Source organism: Bacillus rossius, chromosome 15 (genome assembly GCF_032445375.1).
Source record: "Bacillus rossius redtenbacheri isolate Brsri chromosome 15, Brsri_v3, whole genome shotgun sequence".
NCBI lineage: Eukaryota > Metazoa > Arthropoda > Insecta > Phasmatodea > Bacillidae > Bacillus > Bacillus rossius.
The window spans coordinates 8,143,359-8,163,812 of record NC_086342.1 but is presented as its reverse complement, the minus strand read 5'-3'; the positions used below and the strand labels follow the sequence as shown (position 1 = coordinate 8,163,812).

Below are 20,454 nucleotides of genomic sequence, written 5' to 3'. Positions count from 1 at the left end.
ATGTTGAATTGTTTTTATTTTTCCGCGTGCCGCGCACAGTTTGTCGCACGGCCTACGAGCGCGCCACACGCCGCCATACACATGTGCGGCACACAAGCTGCTGCTGCCAGTCTCGTGGTGTTAGCCACAGTATCTGCTTCGTCAGTGTCCGTAACAAAGTAAGCGCAGTGTGTGCGGTTACACACGATTCTGTGGTCAAAGTCTTCTAAAAAGAAAGGCCGTAGTGATACTTCAAACCGAATATGAATCGCAAAGTACCGAGTTTGATTGACAAAATAAAAATTCTAGATTTACTTACAGATAGCTTGTCTTTTGTAGAAGCAGGCCGCAGATACAGGAAAAAAACGATTCTAGCATTCGTACAATAAAAAATAAAGAATCGTCTTTCGTGTCAAGTGGTTAAACTTTATTACCCATGCTTACAGTAAATTATAAATGGTCACATGTGGGAAACAAAAATTGCGCCAATTTAATTTTAGCGCAATCAGTGACACCGTATTAAAAACCGTGTTAAACTTTGTCTTTACTTATTTCACCAAAAGCTGTGTCGAGTTGCTGAGTGTGTGTGGCTCGGATCGGCAAGTGTTATATTCCCCAGCCTCTGTTTAAAGGTCGGGAGACCGCTACACATAAACATTTCCGGGACTTGTTTACTACCTCACGGCAAAAGTGGTACAGTATGGTTCAAGTAAATATTGGACCACTGGGAATTCCTGGGCAAAGATTAAAAATACGCTAGCCGATTTACTTTACTATTTAATGTTAAAACATTATACCAAAGTAAAAAGATGAACTTGTATAATACAATGAATTACCCAATAATATTACGTCTGTAGGTTTAAGTTGTAACAAAACATTTATATACAGATGTCCAGTAAAGTACCAATTAAGATTCTGGAGTGGAATTTTAAACACCGGACTACCTGATTTTGCCTTGTACGCAGGGACGCTGCTCAGTCAAGTGACTCATGCTCTGCCTGTGTGCTGCGTGAACACATTCCCTCCCCCACTCCCCCTCGACAAGTTTCTGCCCGCTCTAATCTCTACCTCTCTCCATATTCTCGGCTCGCCTCTCCCTACCCAGCGCTTGCCGACAACCAAGCCTATCCAACATCAATCCCCAGCCGAGTCACGCTGGACAATGTCGCTGGAAGGTGGGCTTTATCAGGTCCCCTGTCCGATGCTTCATTTGTGAGATAAAGCGACGTTAAGAACTAGTGTTTCAGAAAATATCACTGGGCTGGATTGGACCATAATTTGAAAACCCTACAAGATAGAGGAATAATGTACGGAGATATCTTGTTTAGAATTTTACTGCGGACATTTTCTACGCCTAGGCTTTTTTCTGCCCGATGCTTAGTTTGTTAGTTACAACGCAAAATTATCCTAATCGGCTGTCAACCATTTATTCCATTATTATTATTCATTTCTGACTGGGGGACATGGTTTGACCCGCGATATACCCGATTCCGCGATCAATCGGGGCGCGATATACCGGGAGTTTACTGTACTATAAAAAAAGATTTGACAGTGGAAACAGCTTTGTGAGATAAGCGCACAGATACAATTCATTATGCTTGTGTCTTCTTCAATTTTGGCCTCTGGCCAGAAGCACAACAGGGTGCATAAGGTTGGAAGTGTATTTTACACAAGCGCTTTTAGGAGTATTTAACCGAATGCCAACCAACTGGATGTTCCTACAGATTCATTACGATAGCTCTCTTCCCATTTGTTGTTGGGTCACGAATGTTTCCGAAACTTTATTTTTGAGCTGAAAAAAGGTCAAGCAAGTTATCAAAACTATGAACACTTGTGTGTGACCTAGTATTTAGTAAATATCTGTTGTAAAAATTTGACACGAAACAAAATGTAAGAGAGTTGCGATAAATTTACAGAAAAGCACTGAAATTCATTAGAGAAATTACATTAATATTATGCCACCAATATGAAATGTTAAAGTTTTAAATTTAAATGCTATCTGTGGTGCGTAGTTTATTTTCTCATCAAATATTTATAAAGGAAACCCAAGAAGAGTCCAATACAGTCTCCTATGGTAATAGAACTGATGAAACTTGAGTGTTTTTTTAATGCACAGTTGTAAAAAAAAAGATAAAAGGTTATATAAAAAATTTCAACCTAACCTCATATAATTTTAACTAAAAAATAAATAATAATTTATATACACAGTGAAATTTTCCCCTGAAAAAAATGTTTTAAAATTTCTCTCGCAGTGGTACATTTCTTAAGGTTTTTCACATTTTTCTGTTTTGTTTATTAGTATGTCTGGGGTAACATTACTTGGGGTTATGGACACAAAAAACATTCCTCTATTTACCATGAAATCACTGTTTGAAAATTCCTAATGGAATATGAGTAAACATTTATAGGTGAAGTGATGTATTCAAGTTATTATATCGTTACATCCATGTTAACTTTACTATGTGTGTGTATATCTGTTTGGGATTTACAATTTTTTATATAGTACTTACTTTTGTGGTGGTTATTTTGAGGCTGGAGACCAAGTTTCGTACATTTAAATTATTTGGTCAACTTATATACATGAATTGGTGTTTTCTCGTCAGTAATTCATTACTACCATGTTAACTATGTGTGTGTTGTGGTACTACTTGTTTCAATAATAATTAAAAATAGTATCGATAGGTATCAAGTGATGTAACAAAGATACTTGTTGCAATTTTCAAATTCTGTCATCGTAAATATAGTGACGCAAATTTATATTGTGGACTAATAGCGTAGCTGAAACTGAAAGGTGGTACTGAGCTAATTCTTATTCATGTTTTTCACTCATTTTGATGTTAATAGCTCAATCAATTTTTACATTTTTTTTTTTTTTTAAACATTATTTTAGCCACCAAAAAAAAATTTTTGTAGCAAAAAATAATTAAATCTTTATCATAATTTGTAAAATAAATTCATTATAGATGTGACAGATCAATTTGCAATAATTTTTTCACTAATCTTTTTGTTAATCAGTTATTAGTACTTCTGCAAAATGGGGTATTGATTTGATCAGAACATGTATACATCTTAAAATATTGCAGTTTCATTATCAAACAACTATATTTTCTAGGGAAATAAAAACACTAAAACAAAAGATTTATTCATGCTGCATACAAATCAGTAGACCAATGTGTGGTGTTGCTGTTTGTATTTTAGCTTGTTTTGATGTTAATCACAAATTAGTATTCAGATCAGCAAGTCTTGCAAATCATTTACATGAAAACATTTACATACATCTGTTTAACAGCAAAAATAATGCCCTATGTGTGTTGCAAATTCACAGTTGTCACTCATGATTACATTGACTATCAGTAAAATATGTATTTATGGCATAATTTTTTAATGCATCAAACTTAACTCTCTTAATAAATCAATGATGGCTTCTTTATTTTAGTCAAGAAAAACGTGGCTTTGCTGGGGGAAACATTTTAAGCCACGTCACAGCCTTCTTTCCTCTAATTCTGACTATCTACAAGGTCATATCTGTGTTGTTAGTTTTAACACTATATGATCAATTTTTTATTAATAGAAAGCCAAGCTAGCCCGAGACAAGAGCTGCTTCAAAGTACACCTTTGACGCAGCTTAACGTCGAAAGCAAAGGCATACTCCACTAAAGAAAGGGACATAAGTAAATGAAACACTGTATTAATAAATATACAAATCATATTAACTTCAATTGAATACTTTTTTTTTGACAGGTTAACATACAAATGCAAAAGTACAGAATTAACAGTGTGCATTCTTTATGGTTCCGAGCAGAGACACTTGTTAACGTCGTCACGATGACTGGGAGATCACGTGCATCATACAACATCAACACCACACACATCTCGCCGATCAGGAAGACATAAAATACTAAACATTATTCACTTGTAAAACACACAACACGAGTGTGCGGTGAATTGTTGCTAATGGAAGGGACAGGCGGGAACAGATGGATGGTGTGACATTCGCCTCGTAATCTCGTTATTGCACAATCACTAGGCACTCCATTAAAAATGCATGACACCACAACGAAGAGTTAAATTTTTTAGAATGCAGGGTAATATTCCAAGTAGAAAATGAATCTCTCACCCAAGATATGTGTAGCACTTCAATACGTAGTAATATCTACTGCAGACATAAATAATGAGGACACAAGCAGTAGAACTGTACAGAACTGCTTGGAAAGGAGGATCACCAGTAAAATAAAATTTTTAAAGCTAACAATCTACTACAAAATACAATACCTTTAACATTTGTACAGCCGTAATGTAACACAAATGATATTTTATACACAACAAATCTTGTTTGTACCAACTTAGTAGGTATTTGTTATCAAAGAGCACAATTTTGGAAACAAATTTTATTCATGTGCCTCAATTGATAGAAATGTAAAAAATAACTTGTAATAAATTAAGTAACCTTTAAAACATTTGCTATTTCTTTTAACAAGTACACATATGATTAAGTTTGATTACCAGATGGAACTCTAGAAAAAATTGATAAAAAAAAATTGTCTTAGTAAAATCTGAGTGCTTAAAGTATTTCAATATTTATACACAAATAAAAATGGTATTACAAAAAAAATTACAAGAACACATCAATATTTTCAAAAACTTGAAGCTATGATAAATACTGTTTAAACTTTAGAAGGTAACAAACAAAGTTAAAATACTTCATAAATAATTTCAAACATTCACATCCCAAATCAGAACAACTTTAAGTCTATTTTCATCTCATATTTACATATACTTTTAAGAAAATTGCAAAAATATCACATTTTTTTAAGTATACCATTATCTTCACGAACACATCTAACTAATGGAATGATGTAGTAATCACACTGTGCTCTTTACAAGGTGCAAAAATACTCTTTACACTTGACACACTTCGGGCCGGAGAACATTCGTGTGCGCTCAGCTAACGATAGTTACAGCATTCAAACAAAAACTCTTTTATTTCCATGGCAACATCGTGTTGTTCTACAATTCAACCGTGTCGTCAGCACATTCCGTCGACTGTTGGAGAAGTCTGCTCCCCCACAGCGAGAAACGTGTTTGTCCCCCACACCGGGAATGCAGGATGGTTTCAACGTTAAGCCTTCACAGACATTCACGGGAGGCTAAAACAATAATGTCAACTACGACAGTACTGTAGCCTCTAAGTATACGCCTGGGTAGTAAATGGGTCACAGTTTATTCAGGACAAATTTTTTTTCTTTCTCACAGGCCATTAATTTTGAAAGATGGTTTTTTTTAATCTCCGAGTATATAAATCAAGTGATTTCAAATGTCATCCAACACCTAACTGACGTGAGAGTGGTCACCTAAGGCTTGCTGAATCCCCCTGGAAAAAAATTTCCTCGCAGCCCGGCAGTCTTCGAACGACTATTACGTCAACGTTTGCTCTTCATCTACAGTAGTCAGTCTATAGCACCGGGAACAACTGTAATTCCATTTAGGCCGGACTGAGTGCGTGCGGACGGGACCCGAAACCGCAATCCCCCCCCCCCCCCCCCCCTAGGGGGACGACGACATTCCCATCAGGTCTCCGACGGCACGGGCCACTTGCGCAGACAGAGGGTCGCGCGCGGCCGTCACTCGGGGGGGCGCCGCGGGCGGGGGCGGACGTTACGAGGAGCTCCGGTGGTCCAGGGAGGCCCTCAGCGTCAGGCAGCCCTCCACCCAGAAGTTGGGTCGCTCCAGCATCCGCTGCCAGAGGGTCACCTCCTTCCCCGTGGCGTCCATCCAGTCCACGGCCTTGCCGTAGTACTTGCCTGGTGACAAGACACGAGGAGCGCGATCAACTAACCAGCAGAGACGAGACTGTATGGTTTGTTATTGGACTTGTGATTTGTTATTGGACTGAATTATACTTAGCAGCTAATTTCCGAACCACCCGCAAAACGTTCTTTTTTCTCCTTGTTAGGGCTTTCCTATGTTTTTAGTAAAACCAGTGACAATGTTTAGTCCAGTTACGTTTTTAAAACTCAAGATTTTTATGTCATTGTCTTCATTTCTATAAATACTGGTTTTTTTTTTTTTTTTTTTTAAAAAAAATGCAGTACATCCACAAAAGAATGTCCCCAGTTATGGGTATCAACTGCAATCGTCGTAGTGTGTTGGTTCAAGGTCACAATTAAAGAGTAACTCAAAACAAGTTTTAGACAAGCACACGTGCGAATACTGCGTTGCTGTTTTCTTGCTTGCGGTGCCACCTATGTCGGAAGAGTGGCTCTTTCCCCAATCAGTAGAATGTGAACCTGTAAACTTTATCTGGCAACAGGATGGAGGCCCCTCACCCATTGGAATCTCTTTGTACGAGAGTGGTCGAACGTTCAAAGTCTCTGACCAGCATTTAGAAATTGGTTTTCCAGATAAATTGGAGTCTGTCCCAACAGTCTCTTGTCCCTCATGGCATAATGTTATTGGTGGACAATGCCAGAAGGATCCCCCCCTCTGAAACGAACTCAAACGGCTAAGACCAATCCAGAAACATCAGGATGGGAACGGACAACACTTGTGACTAGACTGAATAAATAAAACAAGTAATAAATTACATAATATAAAAAAATACGTTATTAAAAAAATTAGGTTAACATGTAGGCTAAGACTCACTCTTTTAGGCTCCCAAATAAAAAAAATCTAATTTAATCAGTACTACTATAGTGTTTTAATCAACAATACCATAAATACTCTCCCCCATCAAAAAAATTAAATAAAAATTATTTGTGGAGCTGGCAGGCACGGGACAGCACGGGACAGCCCGGACGGCACAGGACAGCACGGAATGCACGGGACGGCACAGGACAGCACGGAATGCACGGGACGGCACAGGACAGCACGGACAGTACGGACGGCACAGGACAGCACGGAATGCACGGGAACAGCACGGATGGCACAGGACGACACGGAATGCACGGGACGGCAAAGGACAGCACGGAATGCACCGGACAGTACGGACGGCACAGGACAGCACGGAATGCACGGGATGGCACAGGACAGCACGGAATGCACGGGATGGCACAGGACAGCACGGAATGCACGGGACGGCACAGGACAGCACGGAATGCACAGGACAGCACGGAATGCACGGGACAGCACGGACGGCACGGGACGACACAGGGCAGCATGGAATGCACGGGACGGCACGGATTGCACGGGACAGCACGGGACGACACAGGACAGCACGGGACGACACAGGGCAGCACGGAATGCACGGGACGAAACAGGACAGAAAGGGACAGCACGGGCGGCACAGGACAGCACGGAATGCACGGGACGGCGCGCACCTGTGCCCAGGTTGAAGCGCAGGCCGCCCAGGAACTCGTTGCTCGCCAGCCGGTCGTGGTCCCACACGGTCAGCTCCAGGCTGCGCTCGGACAGCTCCTGCAGGCTCACGTCCTCGTACACGAACGTGTGGTTCCACGTGGGGTGGCAGCTCTTCCGCACCACCGGCGTCTTCTGCTTCGAGCTGCGGCCCTTGTCGGACAGCAGGTAGCTGCCGGGGCAACACAATAAACATAATGGATATTTTATAAATAAAGGTTAGTTTGGACTTATAAAATATTAATCGTAAGTATACCCTGTTTTTAGGTTAAGTATAACATTGTAAAAAGAGTGTAGGTAAGAAATAACCACGCAATTATAATGTAGAACGTGACGACACACACGCTGTTCTTAAAGGCACTTTACTTCTCGTCGATGAGTTCACAAATTGGTAGAAAAATTTCCCAGACTTTTTTCATGGCCAAAATTACAAATTTTCCAGACAGTTTCTTTTTAAAGATAGTCTACCTACCATATTAACTCGAAAATAATGTGACCCTGAACTTTTTGATGGTAAGTTTATGAAAGACCTCATGTATTGGAAATCGCAGTTAAAACTATACAGCACTTGATAATTATTCAAATTATTATATTCATTCCATATTTAATACACCCTTTATGGTGTCAATTTCGTCAGTAGAGTGATTTACCATCGTCTCTTTTGAAACAACCAAGCCGCAGTTAGGAAAAAAAAAATTGTGTTCTGTGACTAGTTCGAAAGTGGTGCTTCTGTTCAGAAGGCAAATAATGTGGTGGTATACAGTGTCCACAGTTAGGGTAAAAAAAATAGCATTATATTCAGTTAAATATGGCATTTTCCAATTTTCTGAAAGAATAAAGACTATCCAGACTCCGACATCCCTAGCTTTACTCAGTGGCGGATAATAACGACTTATGAAGTAACAAGCAGGTATTGGACTAGGTCCAAAATACCGGTGCCCCACCCAGAAGTCAATACTGGATCTTCTTCCCCTGACTTTAATACTCAAACAAAACCTTACTATGCCCTTCTACAGTGTGCATGACTATGCACTAAAACACTATTTAAAAAAAAGTGTATGTCCAAAGTTAGGGTGATGGCATACCGGAGCCAGAAATTTTACTCTCTTACTATCACTGAGGAATTTCCAGACCAATTTCCATGACTGTTCCAGGTTTTTTAAGTAAATTCCCTGACTTTTCTGGCCAATTTCAACTTCCCTACTTTTACATGACTTTTCACAATGTGGACAATCTGAGTCATTGGCTAGAGGTCAATAGAAAAAGTGCATATTAGTACCTCTTTGAACACTACTATCCGACACAAACAATATGTAAAAATGTATAGTTTTATAAACAGAATCTTTATTTTTTTTATTTACTTCATGGTTATAATTTACATAGTAGTAAGTAGTTCCAAACATATATTCTACCTTATATTTTATTTTTACATTATTATTATTTGAATATTGTGCATATGAATAAAAAAAAATCAGCAAACTGTTTTAAAACCACAATGTCTTACACACTTCCTAGTGATTTTTTTCTGTAGTCCCACGTAATTTCAGCAACTTCAGTGAAGTGCCCGCATACTATCTGATTTGGATTTATTAACTGTTAACTCTTACTCACTAATTTTTCTTCTTAAATTTTCAAACATTCTAAATTAATATATATTAATTTATTATTTAAATTAAGGGTATTTATTTTCTAATTTCTTGCACGACAGGGCATTAATAATACCTGTGTTTCCTTGCGTTCACGCCTTGTAGCAGTGCAGATTTTTACTAACAGGCATCAGACTGTAAAGTTCGAGAGAAAATTACGTTATTTTATGTGGGTAACTATAGTACGAGCCAAACCTCTTGCCAACTGTCAGCATAAAAGTGAGGAGTATGAGAGGTACCTAAGCAGGATGGAAGAGGAAGTAGCAAAAGAAAATACTTATCAGTGGGACGTGGCCAAAGAGCTGTTCATGATAAGTTAACCACGTAGTGCTTAGTGAACATAGATACAAGTCCAATTTTTTTTTTAAAAAAAGAGGATTTTGGTGTTATTGTTGCTAATTTTTATAAACGTCGTTTTGTAATAATCCACCAATATAGGGGTAATTTTTGAAGTGAAAACTTCTTTAGCAGCGTTGAGCGATTTTTGGTAGGGGCAAAACTTACGGGTTCTCGTCACCGACATGCTAGTGACGTGTTGCGCCAGACTGGCGAATCAATCGCAGCGGCCTGTCTACATGTATACGCATATATACACTAATACATTGTATATACTCGACTGTATCATGTGCGTGTTGGGCTCTTTATTTGGATAGGTAAAATCTTGTGAGTTCGCATCACCGACATGCTGTAGTAGCAGTAAGTGAAGTTAATTTGACGCACGTGAATGCATGACCTAGGTCTGACATCACTGGTAAGTCATAGCTAGGTAATGAATTTTTACGTAATTTTTACATACCACTGACAGCTGTTGTGACTAAAAAAATTATGTAAGGATAAATTATATCATGCTGACATCGTACTGATATAATACCAAAATCATTTTCTTACGTACATTCAACGCATAAATGATGTCATATTACACATTTAAAAATAAAGTTTTTAGTTTTCACTTGTGTTGACAGTCCCCATGACTGGCAATTTTTTTTTTTTTCCGTTTAATAAATTGGTCTAAGAAAGATACATTCGCCAAGGGGCGCCCCATACCTATGGGCAGGGTGGGTTCTGTGGCTCCCCCCCCCCCCCCTAGCTTTCAGGCAAAGAAAAAAAAATTAGGTGTTCTTGAGCATTTTGGGTAAAATTTTGAGTCCTTTAGGCCAATTTTTGGCCATTTTTTTTGTCATTTGTGATGGTTTGCCCTACAAATTCTGCCCCCTCCCCCCCCCCCCCCCCTACAAACTTTCATATGGGCGCCCTTGACATTCGCCGCTATTTCGGTTCCATCGCTGTTCACCACATAATCTTGCCTCTCTAGCGACAGGGGCTTAAGAATGGTGGGACGGACTACAGTCGCCCGTTGCCAGGAGAGCATTTGCGACGGGTCGTGTAATCTTGCCTCACTAGTGACAGGGGTTCAAGAACGGGATGGACTACAGTCGCCCGGTTGCCAGGAGAGCGACGGGCCAGCCACGGGTGGAAGGTCGCGTTACCTCTTGCAGAAGGGGTCGGAGGTGCCGTTGGCCTTGACGGCGGTCAGGTTCTTGGCCTCCTTGACGAGCACGTGGAGGGACCCCCGCGACCGCTTGCCCTTCTTCACCACCGTCACGTCGGGCGGGACGAACTTCAGCCCGATGATGATGTCGCCCTTGTAGCTCAGCACATCTTCAAACGGCTCCGTCTGCAAGCACGCGCGGCCCCAACATTTCACGGCTTCCGAACATCGAGCAAACCCCTGCTAAGGGGGGGCAGTATCCTAAATTATTCTGCTTCCATAGCTTTGAGTTTTTTCTGCTCCTTATCTACTAGGGATCTGCGAGTAGGTACTCGAAAAATTTTTTTGATATTCGTGAACAATCTGATATTCAATAACAATGAATAATGGGATATTTGATTAGACATTTCAAATTTTTAATTAAATCAATCAATTTATTTGTTACCAACAGATGGGCCACTCAATGTCATAAAGCTACTGGACGTAGGCAACATTTTATTTAAAATAATTGTTAAAAAAATTAAAATAAACACTTAAAAATAACATCAACAAATATACCATAGAAATATGTATAGGAAGAAATAAAGTTGCACCATAGAGATTTAGAAGTGCGGATATAAAATGAGTGTGTGTTAATATCATTTTTGTTACATTTTTTATTTGTAGTAATCTTTCCATGGAAGTAAGAAAATGGAATTAGGCTATGCTTCATTTAAGATGTTTAAAAAAATATATAGTTCTGGAAGATTTAGCAATATTAATTACTAAAACCAGAACTCTGTAAGCTTATACTGAGTAAAAAGTTACATATTTATAACGTAGTTTAAAAGTGTATAGTAAAAATAAATAATAATAATAATAATAAAAGGTGCAATGAAAACAAAAATGTTATTGGAACTTTAAACATTGGCAGTATGCACTACTCCCTACTCTAATAACTAATGTGGCAAATGTCATTTGTGTTTTATAACTGTGAATGGAATTTAATACCTTATCACTACGTAACAAGTGTATGGAAAACTAATTAAAAGGGTGAAATTGTATAATAATGGGTCAAGTGCAAAATTTTTCAGTTAATTAAATTCACCCACATATCTTCTAATTAATTTTTTTTAAATTCAAGCCTTAATACTTTTCTAAAAATAAAAGACTCATATGTGCTACAACAATCTAAAATATAAATATTTTGACATGTGACGGTTGAGTGTAAAAAATTAAGATAAATTCTATATAAAGAATATAAACATTTTATTTTCACACAAAACACAATAAAATTTTGCGGACTTTTCCCTAACTTTCATCTGCCAAAATTAAAAATTTCCTTGGAATTTTTTTTTATTATGTACCAAATTTGCAATTTTCTGAAGAAAATAAAGAAAATTTTGTTCCTACCATCCCCATAGATGGTCTAGTTCAAACAGAACCTTTCACATGCCTTTTTATAGAAATCATGTATGACTGACTATGTACTAACACACCAGTTTAAAAAAAAAATCACAGCCAATGTAAATGCAGACTGGGGCATTACAGATTACCTTCAAATTACTATCACTGTGATATTTTCATGACTTTCCCAGGATTACGAGTAAAATTCCTTGACTTTCACAGACAAATTCCAACTTTCCTTGCTTTTTCGTTATTTTCCCTGACCAATTCCAACTTACCTGAATTTTCCATAATTATTCTCTGATTTTGCACACCCTGCTGAACCAACTTCCATAACAGTTATGGAAGTTGGTTCAGCAGGGTGTGCGCAATCAGAGAATAATTATGGAAAAGTCAGGGAAGTTGGAATTGGTCAGGGAAAATAATGAGCAAGTAATAAAATTGGAATTGGTCTATGAAAGACAAGGAATTTTACTTTAAATCCTGGAAAAAGTAATTTAAATATCCCAGTAATAGTAATTTGAGGGGAAAATGTAATGCTCCTGTCTGCATTTATCCTGTGGACATGTAATCAATGCACCGGCACACCAGGAAAAGGTGGCGGCTCTCACCCGCTCCTGAAGAGTGTACCACTTGGGCAGAGGGTCATCGAACACCTTGTTCTCCAGTCCCATCATGACCTCCCCCAGGAAGTCGTTGCGCCCGAACATGTCGGAGTGCCAGACCGTCAGCCACAAGGTGCGCGTCTCCAGCCCGTTGAGCGTCATGTGGAACTGAAACAACGCCACCGAACACACTCTCTATCACACACTGCGACATGGTTCGCACCCCTCTCGTGGAATCAACAACCAAGCACTTCCTAATGAAGCCTTTTACTTCAATGGCCGTCCACCGGGAAATTCAATTTTTCGAACCTCACTGTGTAGGAAGAAACATTACAGAACTTGTGACAAACCAGACCTCCAGCTAGCTCATATTGGTCCGACTGTTACGTACATAAACGGCTTGAATGTTGAAATATTATTTAAGTTCCAGGAAAATGTTACTGTCTATGACTGACTACAGAAATGAAGTTTCTCTGATCACCATAACTCATTTTTACTGCTTTTTATCCTTAAAGACAAAATTCACACTTCACAATGGCCACCACGAAAACAGGTATATGACAAAAAAAAAAACAAACTCGCAGAAAAAACAACTTCACTTGACCAAAGAGCCTGGTTCATCATTTAGGCACATTATTAAAAACTATTTGTCCATTATCGCATGGTTGCTTATGACACACGCTAACAATGGCCAAGAGACCATGGTCAGCTCCGCATGGCCACTGATTTACGAAAGAGAACCCACCATGTACACAATTTTATTCCGTTACTAACATCTAGGCTTTTACATCTCCAGCTATTCACTAATCATTACATTAATTTTTCGCAGCTTTCACTCCAGCTAACACTAAATCTCAACCCTGGCAGGCCTACCCAAACATGAACATGAAATCAGCATTTGGCCATCTCTGTTTCATTACTACAATACCCAACCACTCGCAACAACCTATTTGTTGTACACCGCTTTTACCTTGAGAGTCTCGTCGAAAACAGGGTTGAGTGTGTGTTTCTTCACTTTGGTCTTGCGCTTGCCGCTCTTGGACTTGTCAGGCAGCAGGTACACCTTCACGTAACTTTAACAAACAAAACAAGCAGCTATGAGTAAACGCATGTTGCGTAGTCCGTAACTGGATTGTACATCACAGCTTTGGCAATGCGGGTTTATGCTGGTTATCATAGAAAAAAAAACTGTCTCGTCACTGTCAGTCCGTTGTGCTCGTCTGTACTGTCATTTTATTTCTGACTGAATACCTTCCACGAAATTGTCTTGCTAAAGCATGTAAACATCTGGCATCAGCTGATATTGACTTAATTACCATGTTTTTATGAATTCACCTTCACTGTCCATTCCTGAAGTTTTTTCTATGACAAAAAGCATAAAACAACAATGGTGGACGTCAAACAAGGATGATTCCAAGAAGACATAGATATATTCACAAATATGAAACAAGATGCCAGAAAAATATGTTAATTTACTACTTTTTTTTTGGCTACTTTTGTTACTTTACCTTTCTTTTGCTATTGGTCCACCATTCATTCAATATGTCCTAACCGATTCTGGGTGATTCATCGAAATCGCAGACACTGAATCATGTGCGGCATAGTCAAATGTGAAACATAGCCTAAATGTCAATGAGCCTAGAAAATTTATGGGCTATAACAACTAGATGAAAATCACAGTGTAATAGTGGTCAAGCCACAAACTAACACAACAAGAAATTCACGTACCACTCTCTACAGGAAATTTTTTAGGGAAATCACACAGAGACAGTGGGTTTCAACAGGTAATGTTAACCCTTTCATTAACAATTTATCATTTCCTAAGCCATTATTTCTTTTTAATTTGACACAAAATAAAAAATCCAAAAATACATATAATATTACATGTAACAAAACTATATCATATTATTAATCAATCATAATCATCCATCATCAATCTTCATCAACCATAATCATTCAATCATCAATTATTATTGATCATCAATCATTATCATGTCATTTAGAATGTACAATATGACCCATATTTTCAAAGTATGTATAAAATTAATTTATAATCATGCTGTAACATTATTTCCTCGGATGGTGGCCTTTATCTACAAGCCAAGAAGTAGTTGAATAGTGCTGTTAATAGCAACTATGTCATAATTTTGTAAGTCACCTTAATGGAAGACCTGTGTTTTTAAGATGGAACACTTTTAATTAATTATTTATTTATTTATTTATATTGTAACATGCCCACCAACAGCAGAGGGCTTTAGCGGTGGGCACGACACATATATACAAAGACAACATATAAACAATACAAACAAAATACAAACAAACAAATAGAGTTTAAAATATAACTATTATGTAAAAAAAATACATTATATAGCTACAATTTTGCAGATTAAGATTACCAATTTTATTGAAATTAGAAATGAGTCGAAAAATTATATTGTTCTTTTTATGGTAAGTACATAGGGTAGATGTTAAACGGCTGTTAAATTGTGGAATTCTAATGCCAGTATTATCAAGAATGAACTTACAATTCAATTTTGAACAGTAACAGTTTTTAATAAATTAATACATAATCCAGATAGATAATTAAAAATTATATACCATCAAAAACTGTTGAAATCACTGTGGGGTCTTACGAGGTTAGTTTTACTTCAGTTTCTTTTTTACGTTGTACCTCACGGGGCACCCTTGGGCATTTTACTTGCAAGAAACAGAATGGCGGGTGGTCGCGCTACTCGTGGGAGCAAGACACTCTCAGGTCAGTGAGGTTATGGCCTCGGTGCCCTCCACTCTGGGAAGAGTTGTAAGGGAAAGCCGTCTGCTGGTTGTTCAGGCAAAATCACAACAATGACAACTGTACAATTTTACATGGGGATATCTGCAATAAAGTATTTTTGCTAACATGTCGCCGCCTGAGTATTGGAGTGTTCTATGTCCACTTTTTAGGTTTTTTATGCTATGGACACAAAATTAATATTAGTCTTCATTTGTACTATATCCACACACGTATACGCACATAAAAATGTTTGTTCTTAATTTAAGACCAATATTATTTTGTTCTATGTCATGATATTCATAGTTGTTTGAACTTTCAAATGCTTATATCTCAGTTCCGACTTCAATGGACATAGAACACTCCAATTCTCAGGCGACGATGTGTCTCCTTAATTACTACAGGATATGTGAAGTACGTCAAGACATACAATCTATTATTCAAACACCTATACGACGTAATTTGATAATGCTCTCATTTATGGCTTGATACCTTTATTAGGTACCTATTGATAACACAGTTTCACCTTTAGAAGACTCTTAATTGTATTTTTCAAGACGTCTCCTTTTTGTGCTAGGTTTAAAAAATGACCCTTAAGTTGTAGTGAAACTTCATTTTTCTGTAGTTATAACATTGCTTAATGCAAATAAAAGAGTGGAAAATTATCTGTAAACACTATTAGAATAAGATGTAGGCTACTGATTTTGACAGTCCTTGAACTGAAATTTCTGCTTTGACAGCTGAATATACATACTTATCAAATAAACAAAACAATTCTATGTGTAGCCTAGTCAACCATGTGAAATTTTTTTGTTTTGTTTTAAAAGACCTGAAAGTGGTCAATACCTAAACATTAGTTCAAACAGCTCCAGGTTAAGGCCCCCAACCTGTCCGGACACACATACAGTGCGCAGATTCAGGTGTAAAACAACACGATTTGAAAACTACCCAAGATATCCAAGTGCGTTATTTCTTGTGGTACAAAACAAAAATACCGCCATTATACCCAAAAACAAGTTTTTCCCTGCAAGTGGTTTCAAAAATGACACGCCAAGTTGGCCACACTGCCGGCAAGAGTTGAAAATGGTGGAAAAGAGACTCGGAGCAGAACGGGGGAAGCCTAAGATGTACATCAAGTTCGGTCCCTGCCCGAACACGCCCGGATATTCACCTTCGGCCAACCTCGGGTTTATTTATATACATATTTATATTTCTCTGTTTATTTTAATGTAGCTATACTAACCCAACTAACCGTCCATAGTGTTTTAAAAGTATTTTAATGTAGCTAACGTAACCCACCACTTTTAATATTCGAATTCATTGTTTCCTGCGCAAAAAAATGAAACAAATCCCGAGGTTGGCCGAAGGTGAATATTCGGGCGTGTTCGGGCAGGGACGGAACTTGATGGACATCTTTAGGCTTCCCCGCCAGGCCTGAGACGCACCTAGGTCCCTCCCTAACCCGGACTCCTCCAAAATACACTTAGTTTTAGTAAGGTTAGGAAAATAAAAAAAAAAATCAGGCTTCTCGCGGAACGACGCCAGGGGACGGGGGGACAGGAGGTGCAGGTACTGACGGGTCGGAGCGGTTCCTCTTGGCGTCGACGGGCGCCAAGTCGCGGCACTGCCGCACCAGGATCTCGAGGGCGCCCGCCTTGTAGTTGTACTGCAGGCCGAACTCCACCTCGCCGCGCACGGCCACCGTGCCGTAGCGACCCTCGCCGGCGCCCGAGTACACGCTCACCATGGAGTCGCTGCGGGGCTGCCGACACAACACACGCACGCACGTCAGGCCAGGAGCATGCCGTCTCCCTGAACACACGGTGCTCGTGTGCACGCAACAAGCAGGGAACTTTAAAAACGTGCAGAAGTCTTATCGGGCATGTGTCGTTTTGCCTAAACACGTTTTGCCTAATTTTAGGCAAAACGCCGTTAGGCAAAACGCCGTTAGGAAAATCACCGTTAGGCAAAACGCCGTTGGCCAAATCGTAGTTAGGCAAAACGCCGTTAGGCAATTCGCCATTAGTAGAGACCGGAAAAATTCGCTAATTCATTTCGCGGTAGACTGGACTCCAAACTCGTTCACCTTCATTCTGCGTCAGTGATTGGACTACCGTTTTACCTGAAGGACTCTAAGCCAGTGAAAACATTCAACAAAAGAAGTACGTATCAAAATACAAGCACCCCAGGTGACACGTGTCACGAGTCATTATCCAATGAGCAGGTGCAATTTGTCTTAGTACATTGAGGATCTTGGAGTCTATCCTGGAGGTCATTGAAATCGCGAATTTTTTCCAGTCTCTAATTGTAACTCATGATTAGAGACCGGAAAAATTCGCGGGTTGAGTGACCTCCAGGATGTACTCCAATATCCTCTACACACTCGGGCAAATGCCAACTATACATTGGCTGTTGACTTGTGAGTCGTCTCGACTGGGTGGCCTGTGATTCGACACTTCTACGAGTGAGGGTCTCTAATTGGCCCCCATTCCTCCAGATTAACAGTAAACCAATGACAGAAGCAGCACTAAGGTATAATTATTCGAATTTTAGCATAACACGAAATGAACCCGCGAATTTTTCAGGTCTCTACTCATGATAACTAATGGTCAATTAGGTTAGGTCAGCTACATTATAAATACTTTAAAACATTGTGGACGGTTGATTTGGTTAGGATAGCTACATTAAAGATACTGTGATATCATGTAAACAGTTTCCTAGTCCTGGATAGCTACATATTAAAAGGTTATTTGCTAAACAACCATAATAAGATTTTACAGTATTTTTAATGTAGCTATACTTTACCTAATATAACCAACCATCCACAATGTTTTAAAGAATTTATAATGTAGCTAACCTATCCTAATCTACCGCAAAATTTAATGCCACACCGGTTTATACAATGAGTAGGGACCGGAAAAATTCGCGGGTTCAATGACCTGTAGGAGTAACTCCATAGTTCTACGTACACTCGGTCAAATGCCACCCACTAATTGGCTACTGTCTTGTGAGACGTTCCAGCGTAGCAGCCTGTTATTCGATAAAGCTTTGGTTGGGTGTTTCTCATTGGTCCAGAGTCATCCAGGTGAGTTGTGAGCCAATAGCAGAGGCAGCACTGAGGTATAACTATTTGTATTTTAGCCTATCGCAAAATGATTTCGCGAATTTTTCCGGTCTCTAATGATAACTAATGGTTAGAGACCGGAAAAATTCGCGGGTTCAATGAACTTCAGGATAGACTCCAATATCCTCTACACACTCGGGCAAATGCCAACTGTTCATTGGCTGCTGACTTGTGAGTCGTCTCGACTGGGTGGCCTGTGATTCGACACTTCTATGAGTGAGGGTCTCTAATTGGCTCTCAGTACTCCAGATTAACAGTGAACCAATGGCAGAAGCCGTACTAAGGTATAATTTTTTGAATTTTAGCATAACACGAAATGAATCCGCGAATTTTTCAGGTCTCTACTAATGGTCAATTAGGTTAGGTCAGCTACATTAAAGATACTGTGAAATCATGTAAACTGTTTTTTCCTAGCCCTGGATAGCTACATATTAAAAAGTTATTTGCTGAGCAACCATAAAATGATTTTACAGTATTTTTAATGTAGCTATACTTACCTAATATAACCAACCGTCCACAACGTTTTTAAAGTATTTATAATGTAGCTAAACCTATCCTAATCGACCGCAAAATTTAAAGCCACGCCGGTTTATACAATGAGATGGAACGGAAAAATAAAAAAACGAGCATGAACTTCGGGGAACTTCGGGTGTGGCTCTCTCGTCTGTGAAATGAAGGCCTCCCGTATCCCTGCACTTCGCATACCGCCCGGTCGGCGGGCACGCAACAAGCAGAGAACTTTTAAAACGTGCAGAAATTCTTCACATCAAACCCGTTTCACAGTTACACTTTTGTAACCGCAGACAAAACCTCCTCAATGAGAGGCTTCTTAATTCGGGATCTACGCCCATGCGTCAGGCTGCAAGAAAGATACAACACGTGGCTATGGTTATTTTTTTGCAACAATGAAATACGTTTTTTTTTCTCGAGATGATACCGAGTATTACTTTTTTAAACCACGGGAAAAAGATAATCATGTATTAAACAATTTTAACTTTATTTTTGTTTTATCGTGTGCGCAGTTAATATACTGGAAAGCTCTTCATGAAAAGGTTTACAAATAACTTTTTTTTAACTTTCAACGGTACTGGGACACACAAAGCATTAATGCTCGGGTAAGAATCCGAACCCAGTATGTATTACTGCGAACACTTTTTTTTTTTGGTAGTTATACGGTTGATTTCATGTAAATGTACAAAATTTACAAATATTTGTAATTTTTACATGATATTCCTGTTCCATTTATATATATATAAAAAAAAAGGATTGGTGTGGGCGCGCACACAATCACACGGCGCGACAGTTCAACGCCGTATTTTCGTAGGTAACGTTTTTTTCTTCTTCCCACGTTCTTGAAATTAAATTGCCCGTGGAATTATCACTATCTCTTACAGAACATTGTTCAGGCGTAAACTTCTGCCTGTTTTTATTGATGCATGCATAAATGTGATCACTGATGCGCATGCCTGACTTTTGAAGACACTGCATCTGTTCAATGTTTTCAGTCTAAGCTTTTTTGGTCAAAACATGGTAAACAATCTTACTGTAACACAACAAAGAAATTTATTTAATTTGAATGCCTTCACATGTTTATTCGAATATTTTTTTTATATCCGTCTATACTCAAATGAATTCACCTAAAGCGATGCCGTCATCACGTCAAGCCATGCTGTCACTACTATGTAGGACTCACCTCTGGCGATGACGTCACTGCTTAGAGCCACTCTGTCATTACTCTGCGGGACTCACCTCGAGCGAAGAAACCACCGTCAATCTAAGCCGTGCTGTCACTACTGTCGTGCCGTCACTACTATTAGAATTAATTTACTTATTATGCATGTTGTTCTTCCTACGAATTCCATCAAATTTGGTCGCTCTAAAAAATTTAAAATTAAAGTTTTTAAAGCTTTATAGCCACAGCTCGTTCAGACTATTATTTTTTTAAAATCAATGAACTCATTTATACATGTTTAATGTGTTTTTTTAATGATAGTAATTATTTCAATACACACTTTTGAATAAGTATCTGAGGGGCTGGGTCACCGTGGTACCCATGAAAACCGTACATATCTAGTTTCAAATATGCTCGGGCATAATACCGC

At 38.8% G+C, this 20,454-nt stretch overlaps 1 protein-coding gene across 3 annotated transcripts in view; it reads right to left on the bottom strand.

The window, feature by feature from the left end:
• Positions 1-3,667: 3,667 nt before the first annotated feature.
• Positions 3,668-20,454, bottom strand: part of LOC134539531 (uncharacterized) — a 264,735-nt gene continuing 247,948 nt past the window's right edge. For 2 of the 3 annotated variants that reach the window (XM_063381631.1, XM_063381633.1), the window contains 5 exons: positions 16,806-16,990; positions 13,429-13,531; positions 12,465-12,626; positions 10,466-10,653; positions 5,804-7,504 (listed from right to left, as the gene is read on the bottom strand). In XM_063381631.1, coding sequence (XP_063237701.1) covers positions 6,718-7,504; positions 10,466-10,653; positions 12,465-12,626; positions 13,429-13,531; positions 16,806-16,990 — 1,425 coding nt within the window. In that variant the 3' untranslated portion in view covers positions 5,804-6,717. Of the gene's footprint in view, positions 5,781-5,803; positions 7,505-10,465; positions 10,654-12,464; positions 12,627-13,428; positions 13,532-16,805; positions 16,991-20,454 lie in introns of those variants that run through there. The other variant, XM_063381634.1, reaches the window with a different exon arrangement.